The following is a 20,745-nucleotide window of genomic DNA, read 5'->3' on the forward strand; positions in this document are numbered from 1 at the left end:
CAGGTTACCCTCAATATCTTCCAACTTTTTGCATCTTAATTGATAATTTAATTGTAATTCTAATCTAAAACTTCTACTCAACCTAAAAGGCAATGAACCATTTGGCCATGATATCCCTCTATCTCTCCCTTAATTGACTTATCACTTTTGCTGCAGTATTTATTTCCTCTCACAATTAAAATATACTTTATGGAAAAAATAGCAACAATTATTCTCCAACTGCATGCAGCATATCCGCAAATAATCATTTGCTTTTAGTTTTGAGAACTCTCATTTCGCCAAGTGCACTTTCAAGGCAAATCAATAAAAGATTAAAGGCCAAATCTTGGTGAGATTACAGCACTAATGAAATGTTCATCAATCAGGAATGGAACTTTTTGTTTTCGTTTGCAAGTTAAGTCGTACACACGTACATACATATGTACACACATGTGCAACGTGCTAGTTATGCGCACAAAGTTTTTGTTTCTGTTTTTAATTCCGCTTATCGGCTGTTCCTATTTTTGTGTAAGCTTATATTCTTTGTTCAATATAATCATCAATCGATTGCGATTAAGCGACTAAAACGCATAAACGCTTGCTTTAGTCACTGACTAAATTAATTTGGCGCATTCGCACTCGCACAGCGTTCCTTTGGACTCGGAAAATTGCATGAACTTTGGAGAGTCCAACATTTATTCTTACGAGCAGCATACAAATTTGCGGTATGCCGAGTGTTTTAAGCACATATGCTTATACATACATACTTCAATATGCAGGCAACATAAATATGTAAAGAAGAAAATACGTGCAACCGTTGCATTACAGTGTTGTTGTAGTTTTATTTATAGCTGGACACGCGGACAACACTTGCTGTGGAGATAATTTTGAGTGTTTTTGGCAACGGTTTTTATTTAAAGAACAAATGTCCACAGTCCACCGGAGCTAGAATACCCTTCACATATTTTATGAAGATCTTTATCTTGATTTTCATCGGTCAATTTGAACGTCAATTATATGCTATAGTGGTTCGATCTAAACAATTTGTTGATTGTAACGTTGCCTTGGACAATAATATATACCAAATTTGATGAAGATATCTTGCAAATAAAAATGTTTCCTTACACGGACTTGATTTTGTTTATTCAGTTTGTATAGCAGCCATATGCTTTAGTGGTCCGATGTCGGCACTTTCGACAAACGAGCAATTTCTTGGGGAGAAAAGGACGTGTGCAAAATGTCAGATCGATATCTCAAATACTAAAGATATAACATTTATATGTATACATATGTATATGCAATTTATAGAGTCTCCGACGTTTACTTCCTCATCTCAAGCCGCCAATAAAATTTGTGCAGTTTATGGAACCGATACAGTTTCCAGTTCCACCGCACAACGATGGTTTCAACGTTTTCGTTCTGGTGTAGAGGTGGTCGAAGATGCGCCATGCGATAAAATCGCTGAATTGGTCGAAAGAGACCGGCATATCAGCAGCCGTAGCATCGGTCAAGAGCTGGGCATGAGTCATCAAAAATTCATTTCAATTTCAATAAAAAAAACAAATTCAATAAAAATACCGCAAGACTTTTTTGACAACCCATTATTTAATCCGAATTTAAAATATTTTAAATGTCGAAATCAAAAAATTTATGTCGATGCCGATACACTTAGCAAAAAAAAGGAAATATTTCAACACCCTACATTTGCCGAATGGCGCTAAGCCGCTTTTACTCAAGTAAGAAATTATTGTTAATACATATAACTTTTGATGATAATAATTATGAAATTTTCAAGATCGACTAAAAATTCCATCTACTCTCCATGACTGTCTGTCTAACAGTTTATACTTATAAGCTTAAGAGCTATCACACATTCGGCTGCCGAGAAAGGATCCCCGAAAATTATTTTTAAATATATTTAAGGAACTTTTACTGCGAATTTTTAACATAATTTCTAGAAATAAGCTCATAGTTTTGCTTCAAATTGAATACATACTGACTGAACCACTAATTTTTTCTGAAAGAAACCTAGAAATTCGGCTTATAACTAGTTGAATTAACTGCAAGAAATGTCAACTCTAAAAGTACAAGCAAAATATATTTAACGCCTTCATCATCAAGAGATTGGCACACATTTATATGTAATACGCAAATGTTGATAAAATCTATAATAAAAAAATTATATTACCAAAGAACTGCCAAAATATCACCGTTAATCACAATACATCGACACACAACGTCGATTTTAATTCTGCCGGTACTTGGTTATATTTATAGAGCTGTCACCAACAATTTTCCACACACAAGTTAAAAATTATTTGAGTATTTATTTTTAAGAATTTCGTTGCCACTGTTAAACAGAATTTACACACAGGTCAAAATCTGATATTTATTTTACTTTTGCATTTGCATACATTGCATTAATTATTTTAGAAAACGTGTTTACTTTTTTCTAAAAATCATTTCACTTTTCACCACACGCGTTCTAATTCAAAATAGTACGAATTTAAGCACTTTAAATGACATAGACACGATTTGTCGTCTATTTCGATCAACATAGAATTCGAGCATGAAAGTAGACTGTTTGCTCAATGAACGCACGCAAACAAATCTCACGATGTACTGATGCTGTTCACTAACAAATCGAAAACTTTTAATATTGAAAAACAATGCGCAGCATGAGAGAGAGGAACGTTGAAAGCATCTTCATCTTCACTGGATGATAACAGAGCGCAAAAGTGGAGAGTTAGAGAGTGAATGGAGAAAATCTGGACCAACGAAATGAAATTAACTTTGGAATGATCATTAGTATGAGAAAAATATCAAATAGAAAATCAATTGCTGGGGGACAATGTCGAACTAGAGAACTTGCAACAAGAACTTTAATCTATTTATTTGTAATTATGTACTATGCGTAATGACACAACAAGTTCAATGGCATTAAATAAGTGGATCTTTTACGTAATAAACTCTTTCAAGGTTAAGCACTGAATATAATAAAATCGTTCTATGCACTTTTTTGCTCTTGTATTACTGAAAGTTGAAGTTTTGATGGATTGCACCCTATAGGCACTAACTTAACAGGGTAGTGTTCAATTGCATTGAGATACCTTAAATATTAGCGGATATGAGATTAATTGTAGAATTATCTTGCTTATACACACTTACTTATGTAAAAAATAAATTACCAATTTTTTCCATTAAATCCTTTCCGCATATTTATAATTATAAATTTATTGTATTGTGGGCAAAAATTAATAGGACTTCTTAATTTAAATTTCCAGAACGGCCATTAACATGAAGTGATGATCAACACGTCAATAAAATAAAAGAATTGCTGCTTGAGAATTGACGATTAACAGTCAAGGAGAGAGTGAGCCGTCAGCCGTCAAAACAGGTCAAAAATCAAGGTTATGTTGACAGTTTTCTTCGATTGTCGGGGTGTGATGCACTAAGAATTCTTTCTGACCGGCCAAATTGTCAAGAACGAATACTGTTTGAGTGTTATGCGTCGTGGCCGACAACTCTTTTTTTTGCACCCCGATAATGCACAGTCGCATACTGCAATGATTCTTCGTGAGTTTTTCGCCAAATTTTCAACCAATATATCATGCATTATTACTGTTGAAACAAATTGTGATATATGTAGTATAAGAGATAAACTTCAATTAAACTCAACGCTAAAATATGCCTTAAAAACTCACCATAATATTCTAGAAAGCTATTTAGCCCTTTGCGTCTAAATGTATTTTGAAAAATTGAGGAAACCTCATGATAATAATAATACCCAACGATTACCCTCCTTCCGCCCAGTACCGACGCGAGGCACAGAATCCATCCGCGAACACAACGGAATTAGCCGAGTCATAAAGGCAAGAGAGTTTTAAGCGTTGCGATCTTAACTGCTCAGCTACAGAAACAAAATTTCAACAGCCGAAATTAATGAATTAGATTAAAAGTTTATACATATTAAATGTTACTTGTTATAGAGTAGATGGAAAATAATTTTTTAATGGTAAAGAGTGAGTCTGTTAGATCAAATGTGCTGGAATGAAAATTGAAATCATGACATATACGGCGGAATGGTTCGTTTAACTCAAAATTTGGTCGAGCGGCAACGTTAAAATTATATCAGATAAGAGAGATGAGGCTACAGACTGACCCATTCATGAGTTTTACAAAAATAGATACCAAGCATCTCCTACGAAAGGCGAGTGTCGAAAAGATTTATAAGTTTTAAACTATGGTTAATGTAAGGGGTTATAAGATTTAAAGCTGGAATCCCGATATTTTAAATGCATTTTAAGGCAATATTCTTTAGTGAGTTGCATCTTTTCTTCACAGTATTGAATTTTTCTCACAGAATAATTAGGATACAACGCCACACTAATTTTTATTACAGTTATTGGGGTCTTTGTATATTGTGAGATTTCTCAAAAACTATTTGTTTTACAATTTAGTGTACTAACCGATATGAACGATGTAAATGTCGAACAGACTGAAATTCGTACATACAGGTACTAGGGAAAGATCTGTAGCTACACAACCAATTCACTGTCCCATATATACGGTTTGAGATGAACCAGATTTCATCTAGTTTTGGTAGTAAACTCAAGTATCTGTGTGACATTGAATGTCACTGTCATTGGCATATTTTACATATTCACCGATTCTTACGATATAAAGTCAACTGGAACATAAATATTTTCATGTTCTGTATAATTTCGGTATATATCATCAAAGATCAAGGTTTATTGTAAAACATGTTGTGTTTTGATTGTGTGTTGGAAAAGTTGTGTAAAATGCCAAATAATTAGAAGACCATTTACCATAGATGAGGAAAAGTGATCTTCTCGCAAATATCAGCTGGAATTGGTTGTACCCATTCAAATATTGTTCGTCTTTTACAAAAACAGATAATAGTGATGTTTTGTAGCGTAAAAAGGGATCATGTCGAAAGTCAACTGAGAGAAGTAACAACTTACTATGGTGGATAAGTTTAAGGGGTTATATACACTTGTGTTGGAAAAATCGATATTTTTTATTGCATTTTTTAAAGTATATCCTTTTAAGATTATTTCTTCCAAATTTCATAGAGATATGAGCACTATACTAAAGTTACAGCTGTCAACAGCGCGCTTCTCCCTTGTGCCCCCGGGTATGTGCCAAAACTTTAAACGCGATTGTCTCAAAATGATGTTTTTTAAAAAGTACCGTTGCGGTAAGCAAGGTTTCTCAAGAGCCATGTGACCCATCGATCTCATTTTTTACTACAATATTTCATACATGAAAGTAGGATTTTTTTATTTGAAACAGGAGTTTTTTTTTTTTTTTTGGAATAAAAAACTGAATTTTTAGGACCACAAAAATCGATTTTTTCAGTGAAATCATCACCACTTGCATAGAAATATTTATTTCCCCAAATCATTCGTTCAAGTATGACGTTATGCTATAAACTAAAGAAAACTGTTCTTTTATTTGATTACAGATGAACCATCACCTTACTTATCACGCTCACCGCAAAGCGTGTAAGAAAAAAAGAGTATCGGCAAAACAGCTTTAGTGCCAACAAATGCGCACATTTTTCAATTTTTATACTCTCGCAACAAAGTTGCTAAGGAGAGTATTGTAGTTTTGTTCACATAACGGTTGTTTGTAAGTCCTAAAACTAAAAGAGTCGGATATAGGGTTATATATACCAAAGTGATCAGGGTGTCGAGTAGAGTCGAAATCCAGATGTCTGTCTGTCCGTCTGTCCGTCCGTCCGTGCAAGCTGTAACTTAAGTAAAAATTGAGATATCATGATGAAACTTGGTACACGTATTTCTCGGCTTCATAAGAAGGTTAAGTTGGAAGATGGGCAAAATCGGCCCACTGCCACGCCCACAAAATGGCGAAAACCGAAAACCTATAAAGTGTCATAACTAAGCCATAAATAAAGATATTAAACTGAAATTTGGCACAAAGGATCGCATTAGGGAGAGACATATTTGGACGTAATTTTTTTGGAAAAGTGGGCGTGGCCCCGCCCCCTACTAAGTTTTTTGTACATATCTCGGAAACTACTATAGCTATGTCAACCAAACTCTATAGAGTCGTTTCCTTCAGGCATTTCCATATACAGTTCAAAAATGGAAGATGTCGGATAATAACCACGTCCACCTCCCATACAAAGGTTATGTTGAAAATCACTAAAAGTGCGTTAACCGACTAACAAAAAACGTCAGAAACACTAAATTTTACGGAAGAAATGGCAGAAGAAAGCTGCACCCAGGCTTTTTTAAAAATTGAAAATGGGCGTGGCGTCGCCCACTTATGGACCAAAAACCATATCTCAGGAACTACTAGACCGATTTCAATGAAATTTGGTATATAATATTTTCTTAGAACCCTGATGACATGTCCGAAATATGGGTGAAATCGGTTCACAACCATGCCTTCTTCCAATATAACGCTATTTTGAATTCCATTTGATGCCTTCTCTGTATAATATATACTACATTAGGAACCAATGATGATAGCGGAATAAAACTTTACACAAATACGGTAATCGAAAAATATGTAAATGACGGATAATGAAATCTCGATTATCACTTTATCATGCGAGAGTATAAAATGTTCGGTGACACCCGAACTTAGCCCTTCCTTACTTGTTTTATATTTTGTTTATACATTGCAACTAGTTCAAATAAAAGAAAGGACTATCAAGAAACTTGAATATGATTTAAACATACATATCGTCACCTGAAATGCAAAATAACGTAACATCACTTTTCGTAGGTTTACAGGAGAAGCAAAAAATCGTATAAAAAGAAAACCACTAGAGATATTGAAACAAAATTTTCAAATCTGAATTAACATGAACCTATAAGTATATTTTAGAAAAAAAAATAATGAAAAAATTAAGCAAATTTTATAGTAGGTGTCTTACGTTATTTTGAATTTTCATTTCTGAAACAAAATAACGTATGATCAATCTAAATTTGTAAAAAAACTAAAAATTTGAGTATTAATACTTTTTTTTTTAATTTTAAATAAAAACAGTTGCAAGTTTTTCATATTTCATGTTATTTTTATTATTAATATGTATGTACATAAGTACTAGAAAAAATTTAAATATTTCAAGCTAAAAATAGAGGATAATTTTTAATTATTATTTATTAAATAACTAATTTTTCAAAAGGTATATTATCATAAAAGTAATAACAGTCTGCTGGAATTAAAGCTTCTAGGTCCTGCAGATGTTGCCATTTCTTCTTAGTTATTGTTAAACTTTGCAAAAGAATAGGCTGCTGAATTTCTAAAAAAGCACGGGTCTGATTACTTAGAATATGGAGTCGCTAAACCGAGCTCTAGCGGCTCCTTCTCTACCCATATACCGAGGGAGTTGTGGGTGGGAAGAAGCCGTTGGAGAAAAGGGACAGAGAGCTTCTTCACGGATGGGTCAAAGGTGGAGGGGTCCACTGCCAGGAGCTCTCTATCAACTCCAGTTTCTCCAACTTCTTAAGTATTGCAGTGTCTTCCAGGCCTAGACTGGAGCCATTAAGGTAGCAGTAGATTTACTACTCCGGAGTGCAGCCTCCTTCAGAGGAGTGACCATCGACTCAGATAGCAGAGCAGCGATTTCAGCCTTGAACTCATTAACAATGAGAAAATTCAGAGCTGATCGAAGACCTAACCTCGCTATCAATAGCATCGAGTGCCTTTGTGATAAGAATGATATGAGTGCCAGACCACAGCGGAATCGCAAGAAACATGAGCTAGCAAGAAGAGGCACCCTAGAACCGCTATCGGTAGAATGGGATCGGATCTGTGCTCCCGTATCCTAATCTTTTACTGCTGGGCCACAATTTTTACACACGCTGTTGAAAAAGTCTCTTGTCCCAAGAACGTTCGCATGAGATCTAGTGATCTCTTTGCCCTCAGTAAGGCAGCCTTTCCCTAGTTTTGGGGCTTGTAACACGCCATCGCACTATTGGCTTCCACGCAGTAAGGCTGGGAATCCTACCAGATGCCATCTACACAAGCTGTATGGAAGAAGATTAGGTGGAAGCAACTCAACACTTCCTTCTTGGCTGTCTTGCGTTAGGGAGGTCAGGACTTAATCACTTGGGGGCGCATACCTTCAGACATCCCACCGAACTGGCGGAAAGTGTTTTGTTAATTTATTAGTTCGAACACAGGAGTTTTTCTTTTCTATGGCCTCACAAAGGACTACATATATGTATGTTCACCTTCCACGTTCGATCAACGATGTAGCCTAAACTAACCAAAGCACATTGAACTTAAGCACTAAAAATAAACATAAACAATAAATGAAGGCTAACTTCGATATAAAAAAAAAAAACACTGTTATATTTACATACTTGAGTGATGATACGTTATTTGGTTTAACGAAATCAAGCACGTTTTTGAATTTTTAATATAGCTTGGGTATTTTTGATCGCAGAAGCTTAAAATTTGCGACACATATGTAATATGATGTGGTGAATCGTAATCAGTAAAAAACCCAATTTTGAATTTTTTGATGATACGTTATTTTGCATTTCAGGTGACGATATATACAATTACAAAATGACAAAACTACTATGAGAGTATTGGCTAATTTGAAAGATCGCTGGGTTTGAGGCGTTTGAGTCGTCTTGGTGGTCCATCTCTAGAAGTTGACATAGCTACTTCTTCGTTACAGTGCTGTAGCAATCTTGCACTATGTGCTGTTGCAATTTTTAATATTTCTGCGTTAACCGAGTTTTCGCCAAGATCACGCTCTATATCAGAACGTCTACAATACCAAGGAGCGTTAGTATATCCCCAGAGTTGTGCACCATAGCTCCATATCGGTTAGAGATTTTTTTTTCCTCAAAGGCTTTTTATATAATGTGTGTAATCCTGTGGATTTGATCAATCGTAGAATGGTTGGCTCGAAACCCAAACTGATGCGCTGAAATTATGGTTTTTCGTTCAGTAATTTTATTGATAAGTTTTATGAGAATTTTCTCAAAAAGCAATATTATCGGTAGAAGTGGTATTTGCCTGTAAGAAGATACATCATATCCTGGTTTTCCTGGCATTGGAGCAATTTTCCAATAAGTTGGCACGTATTTAAGACGAAAAGCCGCATTAATAATGTTGCTAATTTTTACTATACTTATTTGAGGAAGCTGTTTTAGGACCTCGGCAGTAATCAGGTCGTAACGAGCATTTTTTGATTTTCAAATTTTTGATTTCCCAACTTAGCTCACTGCTTATGCAACTTGAGATTTCTTCGCTTATTTGACAGTAGGATAATTTACGTGTGTTTCATATGGGGAGAATATTTTGGCTAAATAATCCGAAAATACTTCTGCTTTTTTTGAGACGTCTCTGGCCCAGCTATCAGCACTTATTTTAATGGGACATACTAGAGTTTCTGCTGTTTGTAGTCTTTTACAGCTTTTCCAAAGAGAGTAGTCGGAATTTCTTAAATTGTTTAGGGAGCGACGATATTTTAATTTTTTCATTTCATTTTTAAACCTCTTAATTTTCCGATTAAGATCTTTAGAAACTCTATTTACAATAGACTTTACAGCTGGGCAACGAGTTTGGTGCCTCTTACGTCGTAGCTTTCTCTTTAATTTAAATATTTCTCTAATATAATTGAGAGTTTACAGCAATTTTCCTTAATTCCGGTGTACTTTTCCAAGCTGCGTGTTGCATACCTGTTGTACAGTGTAAAATTTCAGATTCCAACTGGTCTGTACTTAATATAGAGTCATATTTACTTTCGTAACATTCCATGATCGTTCTAAAGTATTTCCAATCTAAACGTTTATTATACAAGGCCGCTGTTTTGTCCTTTAAGATGACGGAAAATAGATTGTATGATCCGAGTTAAGGTCATAACCCTGATTGATCGACAAATAGTTCCGGGATATTTTGCCGACAATGAAAAAACCAGGTCTGGAATCTTTTAATTATCTGATGGCCAATATGATGATAAGTTCGTCGAGAATGCGTAACTTCCGGTTGACTGCAATGTTTTATAGAGTTCTCTCCCCTTTGTAGTCGTAAGCCTTGAACCCCAGTGCGTGTTCTTTGCGTTGAAATCCTCACCCATTATGAATCTATACCTGTGTCTATTTATTAAGTGTTGGTTCTCTTCAAATTGGATTTGATGCCTTGGAGGACTGTACACAGAGGTAAGTGAGAGTCGACTTATAACTCCGTAAATAGTCACTGTTGTAGCTTGAAAGTTTTTCTTCCTCAAAATATTAAGTCGTATTTTTTAACAATATTGCGCTTCCGCCACGAGCACAATTATTAGGATGAATTGTATGGTAAGTTTTATAGTTTTTAATTTTAAAATAAGTTTGTGACGTAAAATGTGTCTCCGATATCATACATATAGTACGTCAACATTTTTCGATGATTTTTCAATGAAAAATAAATTTAACAACTTTGAACTTATATAAATGTACCAACAGTGTTCAACTATTTAAAAAAAAATCCCGTCTTTGCGAAAAAAAAATCATTAAAAAAATCGATTTTGATCGATCAAACCCTTAATGCTTAGTAGTGTGGGTTTATATGGAAGAAGCTCTGCCAAAACGTCATTATTAACACAAAAAATTAAGGTTCTTGGTTTTTTCAAAAGGTACCATAATTGGGATCAAAATGATTGGGAACGGATTATAAAATTAAGTTTCCTCAAAGAGAAACGATTTGGGGTTGCTTTTCATACCATGTATTGGGACCTCTGCTCCTAGTTCATGGGGCACCGCTATGATGCTATTTAGCTCGCATTTTTATTTTTAATTGGCCAACAAATTTAAGGATCGGGAAACTCGACCGATTTAAACCCTATTGAGCACTTATGGCACATAATGAAGTTTGAAGATGCTAATCAGAAGTCAACAAATAAAAATCAATTGATAAAAATTTTAAACCTGGTTTGGTATGGTCCCGTTATAAGGAAATCAATTATAGACGCTTAATTCGCGTAAATACAGACAAACAGATATATGTACATGGCTAATTCATGACTCAACTCGATACCATGATCACGTCTCCGACGTTTCTTTCCGGGTTTTACAAACTTCATTGCAAACTTAATATGCCCATGATCATGCTATAATGACACATTCTAAATTGTTGACATCTGATGAAAATATTCTTCTCGAAGTTGTAGTGAACTTTACTTTTTATATTATATTATGTAACAGCAGCCCCATCGACTGTGGTAACATATGTAAGTATTTACAATATGAAGTAAATGACGTCCAAACACGTGAGCACTCGAGTACCAAAATAGACTCTAAATTTAGGAATAAGAAATCAAAGGCACACAAAAGAAAAGAGGAAGTAAGTGCCACTTCTTTAAATGAAAATAAAACCAAAGATGATGCTAGTGTACGCGTCGAAATATATGTATACTCATCGTGGATATTCGCTTTGAAAGCCGGGTGAAAAAATAAATAAATACATTCCCGTAAAATCATATGTTTTGTATCCAGATAGGCACCGATATGCATCTTATTTTGGAAACAAAGGCGAAAGGTACAAAAGTGCTCAACAATTTATAAATAAAAGTTAATGTTATTTGGTTGCAATATTATTGTCTTTATGATTACTAAAATCGAGTATAAACTTCTAACTATAATTCAATTTATTACTTGTCGGTTCTTTAAAGTTTCACAAGGTACTCACTGAAAGAGTCCAACGAGTATGTGTTCGTTGAATTAATTACCCAAAACATTAACTGCAGGAACTGCAAATCAGACATCTTACTATATTATTAAACTGATCTGTAAAATATTTATTTCAATTTAATAGCAATGCAGAGGTATAACAGTATTATTATAACTTTTTGAGCACGATTAAACAAATATTCAGATCTGATACTCAGCTCAAACCCATAAAATATGTGGTTTTGAGTATTAATATCCTGTTGCATTGTATGAATTATGAAACACATATAAGCTGTCTTCGAATCGCAAGCGTTACTCAACGAATCGAACAAACTATCAGGAAGATATCTTTTCCAGATAATAGTACCACTTCCGGGTGACTTTATACCGTATATATCGGCCAATATATATAGATAGAACGTGTTTTACTCATAGCAGTGTATCTTTCTGTCTAAAATTGGGCGAAAACTTGACTTAGCCTCATATAACTAATATCAAAATTTTCGAACATCCGGCTGACTCTACTCCATATAGGTTGGTTATTGTAAGTATGTGAGGTACCTTAATGAAACCCTGGTAGCATTTTAAAAGTCTATGGCATGTTAATCATATGTAGTATTAGCAAAAATGGAAAAAATTTAGTTTAATTTAGTTAATATTACCAAACTCCCATGGACTAACTCTTCGCTACATTTTCTTAATATAAAGCTTAGCTAGCACTTGAAGGAATTTCGCCTGCTTTAACTCCGGTAAGTTGCAAGAGTATAAAGTGTTCGCTTACACACGAACTTATCCCTTCCTTACTTATTATTTTAGTTAATTGTAAATAAAAAACTTGTTTGTGTTACTTTAACAAAAGCGCAAGTACTAAGGAATGGTAATATTTATGGTTATAAACTTTAATGACGGTAAAACTACCAAATATCATTTCCGCTTTCTGTGCTTTCATCTCTAGTTTAAGTGAATCTATTTACTGATGTTTTCATGGAAATGTGTTACAACAAAATTCGTGACTGGTGGAAAGAGGAATCATGAGTTATGGAAATGGAAGAGCTTCCGCATACATTTGTTTAGTATGAATTAATTTTTCATTAACAGTGAATGTCAGTTGAGATTCTAAGGGGCAGATTTATGATTTCGAAATCTTTTAGAAAGTTTGATATTTGGCCGATCAGCTCAGGAAATGTTTTAGCCATGCCTCATATTCTTATATCATACTGAAGAATCCCATAAATTCACACGAATTGATTTAACGCTTATATTGTTTGTAGCGAATTGTTCTGTGAGAAGCCTTTTCAAGCCAAAAATATATTCACTATATAAGTTTAAGTTTTTGTTAATTTATATAATAATTAAGGCAAGATACTTAAGGCAGGATTTGAACCTGCCACGCACCAAATTGAAAAAAGAATTTAAAAAAAGCGATAGTTTAAGAAAAACTGTTAAAAATTTCTATTTTCTACTTTTATTTCTCATCCTTGGCAATTTCTTGTTCCAAACGATTCGAGTAGAAATGTCGAAACGTTAAAGCGATAAATAAAGTCCGTATTACCGCCAGTAGCGGTGCACCATTTTGGCAACACATCAAAGAAGCGTGTAAAATCCCACCGCGACGCACATTTTTCACACACTCCAATGAATAAATCTGAAATGAATATTCAAATGTGTGCGAAAGCAAAGAAGGAACATGGAAGTAGTGGATGCAATGTAGAATGAATATATCACAAGCAAGATGCCGCTGCATGCGAGAACTAAATTGATGACTCACAAAATGTAATAAAAAAGGAAAAATAATTAAAATAAAATAAAAAAGTATAAACATAGAAAATAAACAAAATAATTAAGTAGCTATAACACAAAATTCAGTTGCAAGTAAAAATTGTAAAGCAGCTTCCATTAAAGCCATTTAAAAAAAATCTTAAAAAATATCATCTTAATAGTATTGGAACTTGTTACTCGAGATTGGGATTTATTTTTAGCTTATATGTAATTATTTGTAATTTTGTAAACAATAGAGATTGTCCAAGTCTTCTTAAACAAAAATTTTGCTAAAGCAACTATTTCAAATTGATAAATAAAAAAATAAACGACGTAATTGAGTTAGGAATATTATTTAATGATGTTTGTCCAATAAACTGATTATATTAAATATAAAAAAAATGTTATTATGAATATAATATGCAATGCGTTACGTTTTTAAATTTTATTAAATGCTTCAAAACATTAAATATGTAAGAAATGTAGTTAATTATATGGAAAAACCTACCTGTATCTGGTTTTCCAACTCATGCACAATATCTTCGCGAGCCAAAGTCAATTGCTCCTGCAAGCGTTTTTCATACTCTTCAATTATTTTTTGTATGACTTGTGATTCGTTGTGTAGATTCAGCTCATCCTGGTCAATGATAATCAAGGATGTATTGGAATCGCGTACTTGTAATGATACCGATTCTTGATTGGCAATATTGTTGGTGTTCTGTGGTTTTATTTCGCCGTCATTTGTGGATTTCATATTATTTGTTGTCATATTTGTTATTGTTTTATTAAACATATTTCTGGCGCAAACATTAGTGGGCGAAGTAGCTGTTGTTTTATTAACCGACTATATATGTATGCATGTTGTTTCATTTTTATGTATGGATGTATATGTACATGTATGTATGCATGGATATTTCGGATGATGGCGTTAAGGCACAAAAAGAGGATGCAAAAAAGACATGCGGTTAGCGTTTATAAGTAACAATATATAAAATTAGTAAGTACTGTATTTAAGATACTTATGAGCAAACCACAATACAATAATAATATAAACATACATATATACATAGGTTATTGGATAATTTATATTCTCGTCTTTTTTAAGCTTTAAGTGTCATTATGTTTCGAACTCTAATTCCACAATCAAGAGAGCTGTTCCGGATTTATATATTTTCGTTTTTAATAATCTCCACAAACCAAAAATATTTTTTTATGTCTTATGCAACTAATCTGTTTTCTGATAGGAAAAACACTTTCGATGCAAAGCAATTGCTTGATAAGTGTTTCGGCAATTTTTCGCCGCGCATTTAACTGTCAGGCAGTGCTTAACTGAAAGTCTTAGTGCCTTATCAGCACAAATGAAGCATTCTCTTCAGAAATGCCACAAGAAGCAGTAATTTCAGCTAAACGCGCAAAAATTCGCGTAGTTACGCTCGGTAATTGTAAAATGAATTTAAATGCGCTATTAAACCTCATTAGGATCTCAAATGAATATGCAGTTTTTATCATTTACGAAAAACGTAAAAACAAGTTCCCCCACCACTGTATTAATCAGATTTGTTCCCCACCGACTATTACCTCTTTCCCATACTCAAAAGTGGCTCACCAGGCTGATAAATGAGAGCAAGCATTAACTTTTTAATCCGAACAGATTCGCATTTATATCCGACAACTGTCACCACAACAGTATTTTACGTCGATACAACAAAATAAACTATTTTATGAAATAAGAAACTATTCTACAATTTTTCACTTTGAGGCATTTTAAATATATGTACATATGTAGTATATTTAAAAATTTGTATATGTAAAAACTTACCAAAAATTCATCGTCTGGATAGCGGCCCTCATAATACTTTAGTTTCTCGGTAAGGATGCGCACTTGTTCTTCATTCTTGAGTTGTATTTCTTGTAACTTTTGCTGATAGAAATCTTTCAACTCCAAAATTTCTTTTGTGCTCTAATATAAATAAATGCAGAATAACGACTTATTCGAAACTTTTTTGTTTTGAAAAACTTACGTTGACATCTCCGTTGAATGCGTCAGATATGGGTGTAATTTGACGATGACTTGGGCTAAGTAAAAGCGCTGCACGTGCGCGTTTACGCGGAGAAATCTCTTTGGAACGTGATTGGGTGGCTGCTGCGGCTCGGTCCTCGGGCAATTGTTCCTGATCTGAGCCTTCAGAGGAAGATGTGTCACCTGGGTGGTGTTGCGATTTTTGCGAAAAGACATCGTCAGAAAACCTGAAAAGAAGACATTGCGTTAATGATTCCAAAAAATCTACAAATATAATTATAATTTATTAATTTAAAGAAACAAACTTACTGTTTCTCGAGTTCGGCACATTTAGTTTCAAAATATTTGCGTAATTCTTCCACTTCTTTTGCATGTTTCTTGTCTTGTTCCTCGCGTAAACTTATTAATTTCTTCATTTCAATGTCTTGATTTTGTTTCTGCGCCTCAAGTTGCTCAATAATATCCTTTTGATCATGTTCACATTTTATTTTGCACTTTTCTAACTCTTGGCTCAAATAATCATCGAACTTTTTCTGTACCATGAAAAAGAGACGTACTTCATTCGGGTTGAGATATTTCTGAAAATGTTCGATTTGCTTGCTGAAAGGTGGTTGCGACCATTCGGATACTGTCATATCTCCTCCACCACTGCCGTACATTTCCGTCGTTTGACGTGGCACCGAGAACTGACGCTCGCGAGAATTACGTGAATATTTGTCCTCATTGTCTGTGAAGAAATGCCGTTCTAAATCATCATCACTTTCGCTTATTAGATCCATTGATATCTCCGATATGCGTTGGCCATAATTGCTGTCCAAGTCCGTGCGTGGCCAATTCGGTTTACGCAAAGTGTCCAGTGCATCGGTTAGCTGCTTTCTGAGCAATTGAACTTCACTGGCAAGTTTGTCGCTTTCCATTTGCAGGTTTTCACGAACGTTCATTGATTGTTGTAGGGAATCCGTTAATTTGGCGATCAGTTCGTCACGCTTCGACACTTCCATGTAAATATCCATTGTCTGCAAGTGTTTCATTGATTAGTAATTAAAAAAATTGTAAAAGTCAAACGATTAGATTATTAGTCTTTACTTACCGGCCCACCGAATTCTTCTTGAAATGTGCGATACTCAGTTGAGCTTGTCACCAGCGAGCTGTTCGTATCTCTTCCCGAGCCAAGTTGTTCTGCAGAAAATGCGCCACTCGATTCGCGCCGCTGTGCAGTTTCCAACTGCAAGTTAAGCGCAGCCAAACAGGCGTCCTTACCGGCCACCATATCCTGCAGCTCCATCACTTTGCTTTCCAACATTTGCAGCATATTCAAACTAACTGTACTAGCCGAGGTGTTCGTTAAGTCTGCCGTATGCGCTTCCCCTTCGGCACGTATAGTTTTGCTATGCTCCTTACCCTCTGTTGAGGTGGCAGAACGTTCCATCGACAATGAACGATGCTCTTCTGCGGTAGAAAGTGAATTTCGCTCACTCTCTTCAGTGATGTCTTCGAGCACATCTTTAGTGTACTCACTTAAGGGTACACGCTCCATTGGTTTAACGATCTGCACATCCCCACTGGCATTGGCATTCATCATTTCTACTTCACTCTGCGAAATATTGATCTGTTGTTCTTTGCTCTGATGTTTCATGGCGAGAATACGTAATTTCATTAATTCCAAAGATGTGTCATCATCATCGTCGTCTTCATTAGCACCAATGTCAAGCTCTGGGGAAACACTGGTCACCTGGTTTTTGGCACCCAACATCTCGTTTAGAATGTCGCGCAAAGCATTTGTTGCTGAATTTATATCACATGTTGATGATTCATCGTCTTCTACTTGCTCTACAACGGTCTCTAAGGTCTCCACTTCAATGTTGGCCATTCCCTGCAGCTGCAGTGTTTCGGAGATAACCGCTAGTTTCCTTTCTACAAATTCGGTCTGAAGTAATGGCACATTTTGTAAGTTTTCAGTGCGATGAGTAGTTTCGGCTAAAATATTATGTGTGAATTCAGTCTCTGTTAAGTTGGCATTTTGGGCCGTTCCTTCTAAAAGGTGTGTTTCTTCTGGTTTTTCTACATTTGTTTTTGTATCAGTCTGACCCGCATCCAAATCGGTAACTATACGTTTTGATTCAACATTTTTGTGTTCCAATCCGATAGGAAGTATTTTATTTTCAGGGTTTGTCAAATTGGCACACGCATTATTCACTTTTTTAACATTTTCCAGTTGTTCTTCAACTGTGTCTGCCAGTAGGCGGTTCACAAGGGATTCGTTATGCATAATAAAACTTGGATTGAGCGAGCTTAAGTCCCGGTCATCTAACGTGTATTCCAAACTATTTTTCTCTACAATTTCTTCGTATGAGTGGTCTTGTTCACTATGTACGGGCGAAATTCTCTCCACTCGTTTCTCCAACGCTGGAGATTGACCATCAGCTTGAAGTTGCTGAGAAGTTGTAATCACTTTTAAATTTTTGGACGTCAATGATTTACTTAACGATGCGTTTACCTCATTTTCTTCATTATTACTAGATCTTTGTGTCTCATCCGGCTCTGCCACTATTAATTCATCACTCTTGAGCGAGTCTTCACCTTGCCGTGGTTCTTCTAGAAGATCTGATACATCATTCGCTGTGCTCTCGTTGGTTAAGCTCAGCTCACGTGGATCAGCTTCCGGGTTACTTAACACCGGCTCATCGTGATGAGAATGCACCATTATTTTCTCTAGTGGTAGGCTCACATCCAAATCATCAAATTCAATTTCCCCCGAATCACTTGCAGAAGCTTTACTGTGCGGAATACTGGCTTCAGTAGACGTTTCATGTCTCGAGTGCGCTTGTACCTTGTCTGCTGGTATACTTTTATCAATATCATCATCATTGTCGTCTTCCTCATCATACTCAGCCAGAACAAAGTGCTGTGCTATATTTCCACCAGACAATTGAGCATCGTCAATCTTGAATTGTTCGTCTTCTTCTTCACTGGCATTTATTTTATTCACATTCCTCATTGAATGGAGGAAACTGTCTTCCTCTTCTGAATGTTGATCAGATTGCATTTTTTGTTTATTTATTGAAATTGGCTTTATATAGCCTGCTGATTTCGATGACTCCAATGAATGTGCTACAGACAACTCTGGTACATCCTCTTCACTAATTTCAATGGCCTCTTCAATTTCCTCCTCTATACTTTGCTCACCACTGCTGGACGTTGTGGCTGTGGTGATGGCACTTGGGTTACTATTCTTACGAGACGTCGTGCTTGTCGTCTCAGGCACTTCATCGGTCGTTGTCGGTGTTGTTGTTGCTGTTGTTGCCGTTGTTGCACTTTTTCCTAAATTGTCCATTTCAATGGATATTGAGCTAGTTGGCTCGTAAACAAGTGAGGATTCCGTCGTAGTGTCTGTGCGAGTAGAAGGGATTATCTCCTGTCGCAGTAATTCCTCAGTATTAGTACTGCTGCTATAGACCTCTGCACTACCAACGCGGTTGATTACATATGTGTGTGCTGAATTATTATCACTGTTTTCATCATCGTCGTTTGTCGAGTTATTTGTAGTGTTGATGTTGAATGTATCGAGTTCGAGCTGTGAGAGTATATCGGCCACATGTTGAACGTCGAGCTCTGTAGCAACAGGCTCATGTATCACGAAATCTAGTGTTGGTATGAATTCTTCGCTTCTTGTCGGTGGCACTCGTGTTTCGAATTGTTGCGCTAATCCGACAGATATGGCACTGCAATCTGTTGACTCTGCTGTTTCCTCAGCGGTAGTTTCTGACGGGTCCGATCGCTTACCGTCAATGGGTTTCAAATGGCCGCGAGGACGCAGCAAAGAAGTTATCTATAAAAAAAATTAACAAAGGGATTGTTTAGTTTCAATCATATATACAATCATACATACATATAGACTGTTATTCTTATATATCACTTGTAGAAAAACGAAGAAAATACATTTGAGTTTTTGTTTTTTACTAATTTTATATAATTATTTATTACTACTTAAACAAAAAAAATGTATGTGGAAACCAATGCAATGAAATGCAAGGACCTTAGAATATCTTCGATTTTTTATAATGCTCTCGAAAGTTATATACAAATATATATGCAAGGTGCTTGAAATTGATGTATATGTTGACAGTATTAAGTGGAATGGAAAATATTATATTCGGTATGAGGACTAGAGGAGGTTAATATCCGGTTCAATACGCTTTTAGATATTAATAAACGTTATCAAATTCTCCCTTACATCGGTCGTTGTAGCAGGCAGTAACAGGACAAAAATTCTATCTTTTATTATTTTGTTATACATACTTCTGTGAACAAAAAATAGTAAGACTTTTTATTTTAAATTTCGCTCGATTACCCAAAAGTCGAAATATTTTTTTCTAGGTTGGTATAACTGTCAATGACATCTGTGCCCAATGTCACATTAAAATAATTATTAGTGTTTAGTACGCTGTTGAAGCATTCAAAAACAATGTTTTGGAGGTGTCTCAATCGGAGTGGAAAAAGTGCTTCGAAAATTGGTTTGAGCGCATGCAAAATGTATAAATCTTGATGATTCCTATTTTCCTTATTAGACCAGAAATATATATAGCAGCCCTCGTATACGCTTGATTTCCTGAAGCACATAAAATACATTCGGCGATTTTTACGATGAATGAAATTATTCAACAAAAAAGTTCCATAAAATGTTCGAAAGGGCCTTCACTGATAATTTTTTTGTCGCGAGCATGAGTTTTTGATTGGTACAATTTATTCAAAGAGGGTCGAGAACGCATTGATGACGAATGATGTCCAGGACGATCATCGCCTTCAACTGATGATAAACACGTCAATAAAATAAAGGATTTGGTGCTTGAAAATAGACGATTTTCAGTCAGAATTCTTACTGGCATGGTTGAAATATCGGAAGGATGAGTGAAAACCATTTTGAAAGATCATTTGGGCCTAAGAAAAATGAAAACATGATTGGATCCAATATCACTAAAACTTTTCGTGAAACAGTGTCGCGTTAACGTCAGTGAAACAAAGCTCTCCAACTAGCGGTATTCTATGAAACGTATGTTATGTTACTGGCGATGAGTCTTGAATCTATGCTTATGTCCCGGAAACAGACGATTAATCGGCCGAATATCGTGAGCCGAAGCCAAGGTTATGTTGGCAGTTTTCTTCGATTATAGTGGTGTGGTGCACTCCAAATTCTTTCTGACCGACCATACTGTGAACAAGGAACACTATTTGAGTGTTATGCACTGTTTGCGTGAAGCTATTTGTAAAAAGAGGCCGGACTTATGGGCCGAAAACTCTTGAGTTTTGCACCACGAATACACC

The 20,745-nt window shown here is 35.4% G+C and overlaps 1 protein-coding gene across 11 annotated transcripts in view; it reads right to left on the reverse strand.

Annotated features, from left to right (window-relative positions):
* Positions 1-20,745, reverse strand: part of LOC120777944 (pericentrin) — a 64,800-nt gene that overhangs the window by 29,711 nt on the left and 14,344 nt on the right. For 6 of the 11 annotated variants that reach the window (XM_040109550.1, XM_040109547.1, XM_040109546.1 and 3 more), the window contains exons 2-6: positions 16,514-19,252; positions 15,733-16,439; positions 15,425-15,650; positions 15,223-15,363; positions 13,912-14,247 (exon numbers count right to left, since the gene is read on the reverse strand). In XM_040109550.1, the coding sequence (XP_039965484.1) occupies positions 13,912-14,247; positions 15,223-15,363; positions 15,425-15,650; positions 15,733-16,439; positions 16,514-19,252 (4,149 nt within the window). The remainder of the gene's footprint in view (positions 1-13,911; positions 14,248-15,222; positions 15,364-15,424; positions 15,651-15,732; positions 16,440-16,513; positions 19,253-20,745) is intronic. The other 5 variants (XM_040109553.1, XM_040109552.1, XM_040109557.1 and 2 more) reach the window with 2 other exon arrangements.

Source organism: Bactrocera tryoni, chromosome 5 (assembly GCF_016617805.1).
Source record: "Bactrocera tryoni isolate S06 chromosome 5, CSIRO_BtryS06_freeze2, whole genome shotgun sequence".
Taxonomy (NCBI): Eukaryota; Metazoa; Arthropoda; class Insecta; order Diptera; family Tephritidae; genus Bactrocera; species Bactrocera tryoni.